Raw genomic sequence first — 10,001 nt, 5'->3', positions numbered from 1 at the left:
CGAACAACGACAAAAGTTCAGACGACACGTTTGTGAAGGACCCCTACTACAGCTCCAGCTCTGTGTGGAGGAGCTACACCACCCGTCGCCAGGCCAAGGGCGTCATGGAAGGTGTGTGCGCACTTAACTGAACCCCCAGTTGTCACGCTGGGCCTGCAGTAGGAAGTTATGTTAAAGGCCCACTGCAGTCAATGTGATATATATATTTCCACACCGAGGTTGGTGTAAGAGCTATTTGAAAAGACCTCCTGAAAGGTCAGCCTGTTGTGGTGGGATGGAGTTTAGTCCTGCCTGATGACATCACCAGGCGGTTAATGAGTTAATAAGAAAGAGTTCCATCTGTTTCCTCCTCCCCACTTGCCAGGATCAACTGGGGATCCTTAATAAATACACAAATACAAATACCCTCAGACAGTCCTAGCAAGATTCATGCTTGAGAAATTGCAATTTTCTAGAAACTTTTATTACATTATTTACTATTTTAATTGAAAACAATCACAGTAAGATACTTAATTGTTACCCAAATATATTTGATGTTGAGAAAAACAGCTGAACCTTTTTACATGTAGCAGCGTGATGTAAAATTATATTTATTTAATCTGCCCCCCCCCCCCCCCATCCAGGGAGCCAGGACAGTAAGGATGGGATGAGTGTGTCAGTGGGGGGGAAGGAGGACAGGAAGCCGCCCCCCATGCCAGAGGAGAGTGGGAAGAGTAAAGTAGCGTCCTGGCTCACCAACCAACCCTCTACCTCCCAGGCCACCGTTAAGATGGAGGGACTGAAGATAGAGAAGAAGGTAAGGGGGGGGGGTAGCCCATATCCATCTCAGCTATTTTGTGTAGATCCTATTACATATATTATGAGAAATCGATCAGCCTCGATCTCTTGCTTTCATCTCCTGGTGTTCTGATTGGACACCCTCTCATGTGATGATTGATTCCTTCTCATGTTTATTCATGAGTGATTTGTGTTCCGGTGCTCTGGTTGGATACTGATACACCTTCTCCTGTGTTCTCTGTTCTAGGAGCCCGGAGACCAGAAAAGGTACGTAATGAATGATTGTGAAATGTAATTTCAACCTATTTAACTCTGGCTTGGCCCTTTTAGGCCTGTGTTGCACAATATCAAATATACCTGGTAGAATGTGCCATATGAATAACATTCGATAACGTTGAGTGACTCTGTGTGTTTTTACGCCCTCCGCAGTCAACAATCAGTGAAGACGGAGGGAGGGAAGAGACAGGATGTGATGACGCTGTCGGACAGTGATGACGTCCAGACCATCAGCTCTGGATCTGATGACAACAAGGAGAGAGAGAAACACACAGAGGGTGAAGATGGGGGAGGTAGGGAGAGGAGAGGATGGGAGAGGAGAGGATGGGGGAGGAAGGGAGAGGGGAGGATGGGGGAGGAGAGGATGGGGGAGGAAGGGGGAGGAAGGGAGGGGATATAGGATGGGGGAGGAAGGGAGAGGATGGGGGAGGAAGGGAGAGGAGAGGATGGGGGAGGTAGGGAGAGGGGAGGATGGGGGAGGTAGGGAGAGGGGAGGATGGGGGAGGTAGGGAGAGGGGAGGATGGGGGAGGTAGGGAGAGGGGAGGATGGGGGAGGTAGGGAGAGGGGAGGGACGGGGGGAGGTAGGGAGAGGGGAGGACGGGGAGGTAGGGAGAGGGGGGGGGAGGGGGAGGTAGGGGAGGGGAGGACGGGGGGAGGAAGGGAGAGGAGAGGACGGGGGAGGTAGGGAGAGGGGAGGACGGGGAGGTAGGGAGAGGAGAGGACGGGGAGGTAGGGAGAGGAGAGGAGATGATGGGGGAGGTAGGGGGAGGAGAGGAGAGGATGGGGGGAGGTAGGGGGAGGAGAGGAGAGGATGGGGGAGGTAGGGGGAGGAGAGGAGAGGATGGGGGAGGAAGGGAGAGGAGAGGATGGGGGAGGTAGGGAGAGGAGAGGAGAGGATGGGGGAGATAGGGGAGAGGAGAGGATGGGGGAGGTAGGAGGAAGGGAGATGAGAGGATGGGGGAGGAAGGGAGAGGAGAGGATGGGGGAGGTAGGGAGAGGGGAGGACGGGGAGGAAGGGAGAGGAGAGGACGGGGGAGGTAGGGAGAGGGGGGGAGGTAGGGAGAGGAGAGGACGGGGGAGGTAGGGAGAGGAGAGGAGATGATGGGGAGGTAGGGGAGGAGAGGAGAGGATGGGGGAGGTAGGGGGAGGAGAGGAGAGGATGGGGGAGGAAGGGAGAGGAGAGGATGGGGAGGAAGGGAGAGGAGAGGATGGGGAGGAAGGGAGAGGGGAGAGGAGAGGATGGGGGAGATAGGGGAGAGGAGAGGATGGGGGAGGTAGGGAGAGGAGAGGATGGGGAGGAGAGGATGGGGGAGGTAGGAAGAGGAGAGGAAGGGAGAGGAGAGGATGGGAGAGGAGAGGATGGGGGAGGAAGGGAGAGGAGAGGATGGGGGAGGTAGGGAGAGGAGAGGAGAGGATGGGGAGGTAGGGAGAGGATGGGGGAGGAAGGGAGAGGGGAGGGTGGGGGAGGAAGGGAGAGGAGAGGGTGGGGGAGGAAGGGAGAGGAGAGGATGGGAGAGGAGAGGAAGGGAGAGGAGAAAGGGGGATGGGAGAGGAGATGAAGGGAAATGCACACAGGGTGAAGATGGGGGAGGTAGGGAGAGGATGGGGCAGGTAGGGAGAGGATGGGGGAGGTGAGGAGAGGAGAGGATGGGGGAGGTAGGGAGAGGAGAGGATGGGGGAGGTAGGGAGAGGAGAGGAAGGCAGAAGGGAAATGCACACGGGGAGAAAGGAAGGTGGAGGAAAACGTGCACCGGTTTAGGAGGAAATTGGACGGGGGATGGAGAAAGGGAGACGGGGGAGAGGATGAAGGGGCAGGGGGGAAGAAGAATAATGGGGGAGGGGAAAACACAGGTGAGGGAGGGGGAAGTTGGGGCTGTGGGTTCATAGATCTGTGTTTTATCAGGTATTGCCAGACCTGTTCATGTGGTGCTTCTCCCTGAATTGACCCTTTCTCTTCTCCCCTTCATCCTCCCTCTCCTTGCCTCCTGTCTCAGGTGCGGTGAAGAGGCAGGTGGCTGTGAAGTCCACGCGAGGCATTGCTCTGAAGAACTCCCATGGCCTGATGGTGAAGACTGGAGGGGCTGGGATGGGGCCAGGGGGAGGCCCGGGGGGCCACGGAGGGGCACAGGGTAAGGGTGGGGACGGGGGAGACAGTGGACCTAAAAACACACGGCAGTTCTTCGATGGCGAGGAGTCCTGCTACATCATCGACGCCAAGCTGGAGGGCAACCTGGGGCGCTACCTCAACGTGAGTGTGATACGTGTGTGTCACTTTCCATTAACCGGTAATAGCTGGCTTTTGTCTGACTTAAAAAATAAATGCATAAAAAAGCTGGTAACATTTCCGCCGGCCAATAGAGAAAATCCCAGTGCGAAGTTTTTGCCTATTCATTGATGGAAATACAGTTGACTGGTCATGCTTATCGGTTTATCACACGCGTACAGCATACAGATACAGTCTTTTAGTGGAACATCTGTCAGACAGCGGAAGAGCTGCTGCTGCAGCATCTTGTGCTGCTTTCAAGACACTTGGGAACTCGTAAAAATCATGACATCCGTGAACTTCAGGTCGGAGCTCTAGAAAGAGACCCGAGTTGGAATTCCTTGTTGGATGACCATTCAAAACAATTGTTCCGAGTTGGATCTCATTTTTTCTCCAGTTCCCATTTATCTTGAACTCACTGAAGTCAGAGATTTCCGAGTTCCCAGTTGATTTGAATGATGGCATCAAACAGCAACATAAGGCATGCTTCATCAGTGCGCAACATTCCAGTTTGCAATGGAGACTATATGCATTTTGACAAAGGGAATTAAGCTCTCTCTCCTCTCATCTCTGCCCCTTTACAGCATAGCTGCAGTGCTAACCTGTTTGTCCAGAATGTGTTTGTAGACACACACGATCTGCGTTTCCCCTGGGTAGCCTTCTTCGCCAGCAAGTGAGTGTTCTGTATTAGACATGGTTACATAGACTTGGTAGAAGCCTGTTACTCTGATAAAGAAACATGTATTATTTGAAATGGTTTTGTGCTGAGCACTTGTGAATGTTGCGCGTTGACCACTGAGTCATCCACTAACGTGTGTGTGTGTGTGTGTGCAGGCGTATCCGGGCGGGGACAGAGTTGACATGGGACTATAACTATGAGGTTGGCAGTGTGGAGGGAAAGGAGCTACTGTGCTGCTGTGGCTCAACAGAGTGCAGAGGAAGACTGCTATAAGAGACCCTCTATACCTCCATCTCATCCCTCTATTTCTTCATCTTATCTTGGAGTGCAGAGGGAGTTCTGTTGGAAGAGACCTCTAACTCCGTCTCCTCTCTGAGTGTAGAAGAAGCCTGCTGTAAGGACACACTATGCTAGATGGGACACCTGCACCCACGAGTCTCTGTCCATGTTTCTCTTTTCTTCCTCCCCCACTATCTTTTTTTCTGAATTGTTTGGCTGTATATTGCTGATGTATTGTAATTCTTTACTGTTTTGTCTGTATGCCCAGTTGTCTGTATGCCCAGTTGTCTGTATGCCCAGTTGTATTTGACTGTCTGTGAATTCAGACACAAACTGTGCTCTTCTCACAACTGAATAAAATCCTGTTTTCTACACATTCCACATAGTTTTTAATGTTTTATGCAGAAGGATTTCAGTGTACCTCAGGGCTAGATATCATTTGTGCTCATTACAGCTGTAGTAGTGTTTCCCTCAAGAAAGCAGGAAGCCACTTTCATAGACACTGGAGTCAGTCTCTCAAAGCCACCAGACAGACACTGGAGCAGCCAGTGATGTTGGACTCCGTGTCTGTAGATGAGCCCCTGTGGACATGGGTCTTCATACATGTACACTGAGCAAAAATATACACACAACCATTTCAAAGATTCTACTGTTACAGTTCATATAAGAATCAGTCAATTGAAATAAATTCATTAGGCCATAATGAATGATTTCACATCACTGGGATTATAGATATGCATCATTTGGTCACAGTACCTAAAAACCAAAAGGGAGGGGTATGGATCAGAAAACCAGCCGGTATCTGGGGTGACCACCATTTGCCTCATGCAGAGCGACACATCTCCTTTGCATAGAGTTGGTCAGGCTGTTGATTTTGGAATGTTGTCCCACTCCTCTTCAATGGCTGTGCGAAGTTGCTCGATATTAATGGGAATGGGAACACGCTGTCAATCCAGAGCATCCCAAACATGCTCAATGGGTGACATCTCTGGTGAGTATGCAGGCCATGGAAGAACTGGGACATTTTCAGCTGCCAGGAATTGTGCACAAATCCTTCCGATATGGGACTGTGCATTAACATGCTGAAACATGAGGTAATGGCAGCAGATGGATGGCACGACAACGGGCCTCAGGATCTCATCACTATCGCTGTGGATTCAAATTGCAATTGTGTTTGTTGTCCATATCTTATGCCTGCCCATACCATCACCCCACCGCCACCATGGGTCTCTGTTCACAACGTTGACATAAGCAAACTGCTCGCCCACACGATGCCATTCAGTTGAAACTGGGATTTATCCGTGAAGAGCACACTTCCCCAGCGTACCAGGGGCCATCGAAGGTGATTATTTCCCCACTGTAGTCAGTTACGATGCAGAACTGCAGTCAGGTCAAGACCCTGGTGAGGACAACGAGCACACAAATGAGCTTCCCTGAGATGGTTTCTGGCAGTTTGTGCAGAAATTCTTCGGTTGTGCAAACCCACAGTTTCATCAGCTGTCCGGGTGGCTCATCTCAGACCATCCCACAGGTGAAGAAGCCGGATGTGGAGGTCTTGGGCTGGTGTAGTTACACGTGGTTGTGAGGCTGGTTGGACGTACTGTCAAATTCTCCAAAACGACTTTGGAGGCAGCTTATGGTAGAGAAACGAAAATGTAATTATCTGGCAACAGCACTGGTGGACATTCCTGCAGTCAGCATGTCAATTGCACACTCCTTCAAAACTTGAGACATCTGTGGCATTGTGTTGTGACAAAACTGCATATTTTAGAGTGGCCTTTTATTGTCCCCAGCACAAGGTGCACCTGTGTAATGATAGTTCTGTTGAATCATCTTCTTGATATGCCACTCTTGGCAAAGGAGAAATGTTCACTAACAGGAATGTAAACAAATTTGTGCACAACATTTGAGAGAAATAAGTTTTTTGTGCGTATTGAAGATTTCAGGGATCTTTTATTTCAGCTCATGAAACATGGGACCAACACTTTACATGTTGCGTTTGTATTTTTGTTCAGTGTATGTTGGTGTAAGCAGTACCTGTAACTGGGCTGTAGGTTAGGCTGATGTTGGTGTAAGCAGTACCTGTAACTGGGCTGTAGGTTAGGCTGATGTTGGTGTAAGCAGTACCTGTAACTGGGCTGTAGGTTAGGCTGATGTTGGTGTAAGCAGTACCTGTAACTGGGCTGTAGGTTAGGCTGATGTTGGTGTAAGCAGTACCTGTAACTGGGCTGTAGGTTAGGCTGATGTTGGTGTAAGCAGTACCTGTAACTGGGCTGTAGGTTAGGCTGATGTTGGTGATGACATCTGTGTGGACCAGGGTGGTGCCAGTATTGAATGGTCCCACAGTGTTACTTAAACTAGCAAAGAAAGACACCTTTGGTCTCTGAACACCGGGGAGAAACATTATCATTCATTTGTGAGCATTGCTGAGAAAGGTATTCTATGCTCCCATTGCTATAAGAAATAGCAGGTACTGTTTTAGCAAGACAAGGTGACAGATGAGACTTCTCTGAACATCTGTTTTACCTGTGTAGGCCCAGACCTAACTTGTGTGCTCTCACCTCTGGCCGCATTGCAAATGGCCCAACAAAAAACAATATGGATGTATGATCTCTGTGGTAACTTGTAACTGTTTAAGGTCAACTCTCAACACTATGCAAGAAGGTTTTGTCTTTTTTATTATTAAATATAGATTGTTAAATATTATTCACCACTACAGCTGCCTTTTCTCTCTAGCTCCACCTCTCTCTCTGGCTGTCATCCTGGTTCCCATGGCAGAGCATGGGGAATAAAACATCACTTCACCCTTATTTCAACCAATGAAAACAAATCCCTTGTTCATAGTCAGACATACTGTATGTTTGCTACCTGAATTCTCTCTCTTCAGCTCCTCCACCTCTCCCTCACTAGCTCTACCTCCGGCTCCAATGGTGGGCAGTTCTGCAGCTGCTTGAGTTGAAAACCCCCATCAATAAACATTAAGGTAATCAATTCATCAGTGTAATGTTATACTGTGTATAATGCTGTTTAAAAATGCATATTGCCATCATAATGTTGAGAAACAACCTGGGCAAGAATCACGAGCAAGAACATGTTTGTTACAGCAATAAAACCTCTCCATGTAGGGAGAAACCTTGGGAGGAACCAGACTGGCGGAGGGAGTACTGTATATTCTGTTTGTCTCTATATTCTGTTTGTCAGTTGTCGTGGAAATTCAACACCAGGGACACTCGAAGTCAATCTTAAATGAATCAGTATTTATTGTCAGCAAGCTGGAGAGGTCACAGTCAAACTTAGATGAATCAGTATTTATTGTCAGCAAGCTGGAGAGGTCACAGTCAATCTTAAATGAATCAGTATTTATTGTCAGCAAGCTGGAGAGGTCACAGTCAAACTTAGATGCATAAAGTACCGGTCAGAAGTCAGCTCCGTCGGGCCAGCCCCATTTGATCTCTTAAATACTGCTTACACAGACAAGTTACATAGGCATGGTTCATAGGGTTGGTTCCTGCATGTGTCTGTCACCGTCTCCTAACTTAACCTATAGGCCATATTCTGGGCATTCTGACAGATGGTCCTAAGGAGGGGGTCATTTCCCCCCTGCCCCCCTCATACCTTTACCAAGCAAAGGCAGGAACCAAGTATTATTTATGACACGAGACAATATGAACATTTTCAGGGCTGTCTCTTCACATAACATTTTCAGGGCTGTCTCTTCACATAACATTTTCAGGGCTGTCTCTTCACATAACATTTTCTTCACACTGTATATTCTGTTTATTGTCTATATATTCTGTTTATTGTGGCAGCACCATTTCACACAGTCGAATTCCTGTACATGCAAATGTATTTGAATAAAGGTGATTCTGGAAGGTCTAACACTGATGTGCCTGAGACAGACAGTACAGCAACACCAGTAGAGCTACAACACCCCTCATTCTGAAACAATGTCTCTTCAGAACTAATGTAGTCTACTGGGCTCAGTCCCCTTCTTTATATAGACACTGGTCTCAGTGGACCAATACATGGGAATTTAACAGGTGTCCTCTGTGGAATATAGCCAAAGACTTTGTGATGTAATGGAACAAGGGAACGTTTTAAAAAACATTCAAAGTTGGGGGTGTTTAAGGCCATGGGTCAATTCGAATCTGGTATCAGGATAAATATGACAATGAGTCACCGATTGTATGCTATGTATTTTTTATTAGCTAAGCAATAAGTGGTAAATGCAATTTTCGTATAGACTCACCCAGCCTATCGTTGATTGTTGGTGCAGAGCTGGTCCTGGCCCCCGGGCGCTCCAGTTGATAGATGTTGCTGTGAAGAATATCTATGCGCTCATGCTCGATACCGTTATCTAGCACCTGGCTCCTGTTATCTAACAAAAGACCGTTTGTTCTCGTAACACTACGTTCTGAATGTGCCCCCCCAACTCATTGCACAGTTCCTGTCTTCATGTTATTCTGTATTTTTCCATCATGAGAAAGGCCCATGGCCCTGAAACTGTTAACAATGTTTCAAGTCAGCTATGTTGCATAACACATACAGTGGGGCAAAAAAGGTATTTAGTCAGCCACCAATTGTGCAAGTTCTCCCACTTAAAAAGATGAGAGGCCTGTAATTTTCATCATAGGTACACTTCAACTATGACAGACAAAATGAGAGAGGCCTTTAATTTTCATCATAGGTACACTTCAACTATGACAGACAAAATGAGAAAAAAAATCCAGAAAATCACATTGTAGGATTTTTAATGAATTTATTTGCAAATTATGGTGGAAAATAAGTATTTGGTCAATAAACTTTTGTTATCTCAATACTTTGTTATATACCCTTTGTTGGCAATGACAGAGGTCAAACGTTTTCTGTAAGTCTTCACAAGGTTTCACACACTGTTGCTGGTATTTTGGCCCATTCCTCCATGCAGATCTCCTCTAGAGCAGTGATGTTTTGGGGCTGTTGCTGGGCAACACAGACTTTCAACTCCCTCCAAAGATTTTCTATGGGGTTGAGATCTGGAGACTGGCTAGGCCACTCCAGGACCTTGAAATGCTTCTTACGAAGCCACTCCTTCGTTGCCCGGGTGGTGTGTTTGGGATCATTGTCATGCTGAAAGACCCAGCCACATTTCATCTTCAATGCCCTTGCTGATGGAAGGAGGTTTTCACTCAAAATCTCACAATACATGGCCCCATTCATTCTTTCCTTTATATGGATCAGTCGTCCTGGTCCCTTTGCAGAAAAATAGCCCCAAAGCATGATGTTTCCACCCCCATGCTTCACAGTAGGTATGGTGTTCTTTGGATGCAACTCAGCATTCTTTGTCCTCCAAACATGACGAGTTGAGTTTTTACCAAAAAGTTGTATTTTGGTTTCATCTGACCATATGACATTCTCCCAATCTTCTTCTGGATCATCCAAATGCTCTCTAGTGTGACTCCAAATCCAGACCTCCATGCGTTGATACATTTGATTTCCATTGATCATTTTTGTGTGATTTTGGACTGCACTAATGTCACCACAAATGCAGCCAAATTACAGGTACTGTTTACACACCTGTACATGCATTAACTCACATGTCCACATTGGGTAGCTACAGGCATTCACCCAAATGTTCCTCTCACCTGTCATTAAACATGATGTAAAATGACTCACCTCTCGTCTTCTCTTGATGTTTGTAGATGATAAAAGTATAGAGTAGGCTACAGAAAACAACAAAATCAAGA

General features: G+C 47.4%; 1 protein-coding gene across 1 annotated transcript in view; it reads left to right on the top strand.

Annotated features, from left to right (window-relative positions):
* Positions 1–4,651, top strand: part of LOC115113782 (histone-lysine N-methyltransferase SETDB1-B-like) — a 21,395-nt gene extending 16,744 nt beyond the window's left edge. Inside the window, 7 exon segments of the mRNA XM_065007150.1 lie at positions 1–111; positions 624–796; positions 1,025–1,044; positions 1,207–1,331; positions 3,049–3,302; positions 3,902–3,990; positions 4,152–4,651. The exon segment at positions 1–111 is cut by the window's left edge and continues 51 nt beyond it. Coding sequence (XP_064863222.1) covers positions 1–111; positions 624–796; positions 1,025–1,044; positions 1,207–1,331; positions 3,049–3,302; positions 3,902–3,990; positions 4,152–4,269 — 890 coding nt within the window. The 3' untranslated portion in view covers positions 4,270–4,651.
* The last annotated feature ends 5,350 nt before the right edge of the window (positions 4,652–10,001 follow it).

This window comes from Oncorhynchus nerka, linkage group LG3 (genome assembly GCF_034236695.1).
Source record: "Oncorhynchus nerka isolate Pitt River linkage group LG3, Oner_Uvic_2.0, whole genome shotgun sequence".
In the NCBI taxonomy this organism is placed as follows: domain Eukaryota; kingdom Metazoa; phylum Chordata; class Actinopteri; order Salmoniformes; family Salmonidae; genus Oncorhynchus; species Oncorhynchus nerka.
This window is presented reverse-complemented; position numbering and strand designations above follow the sequence as displayed.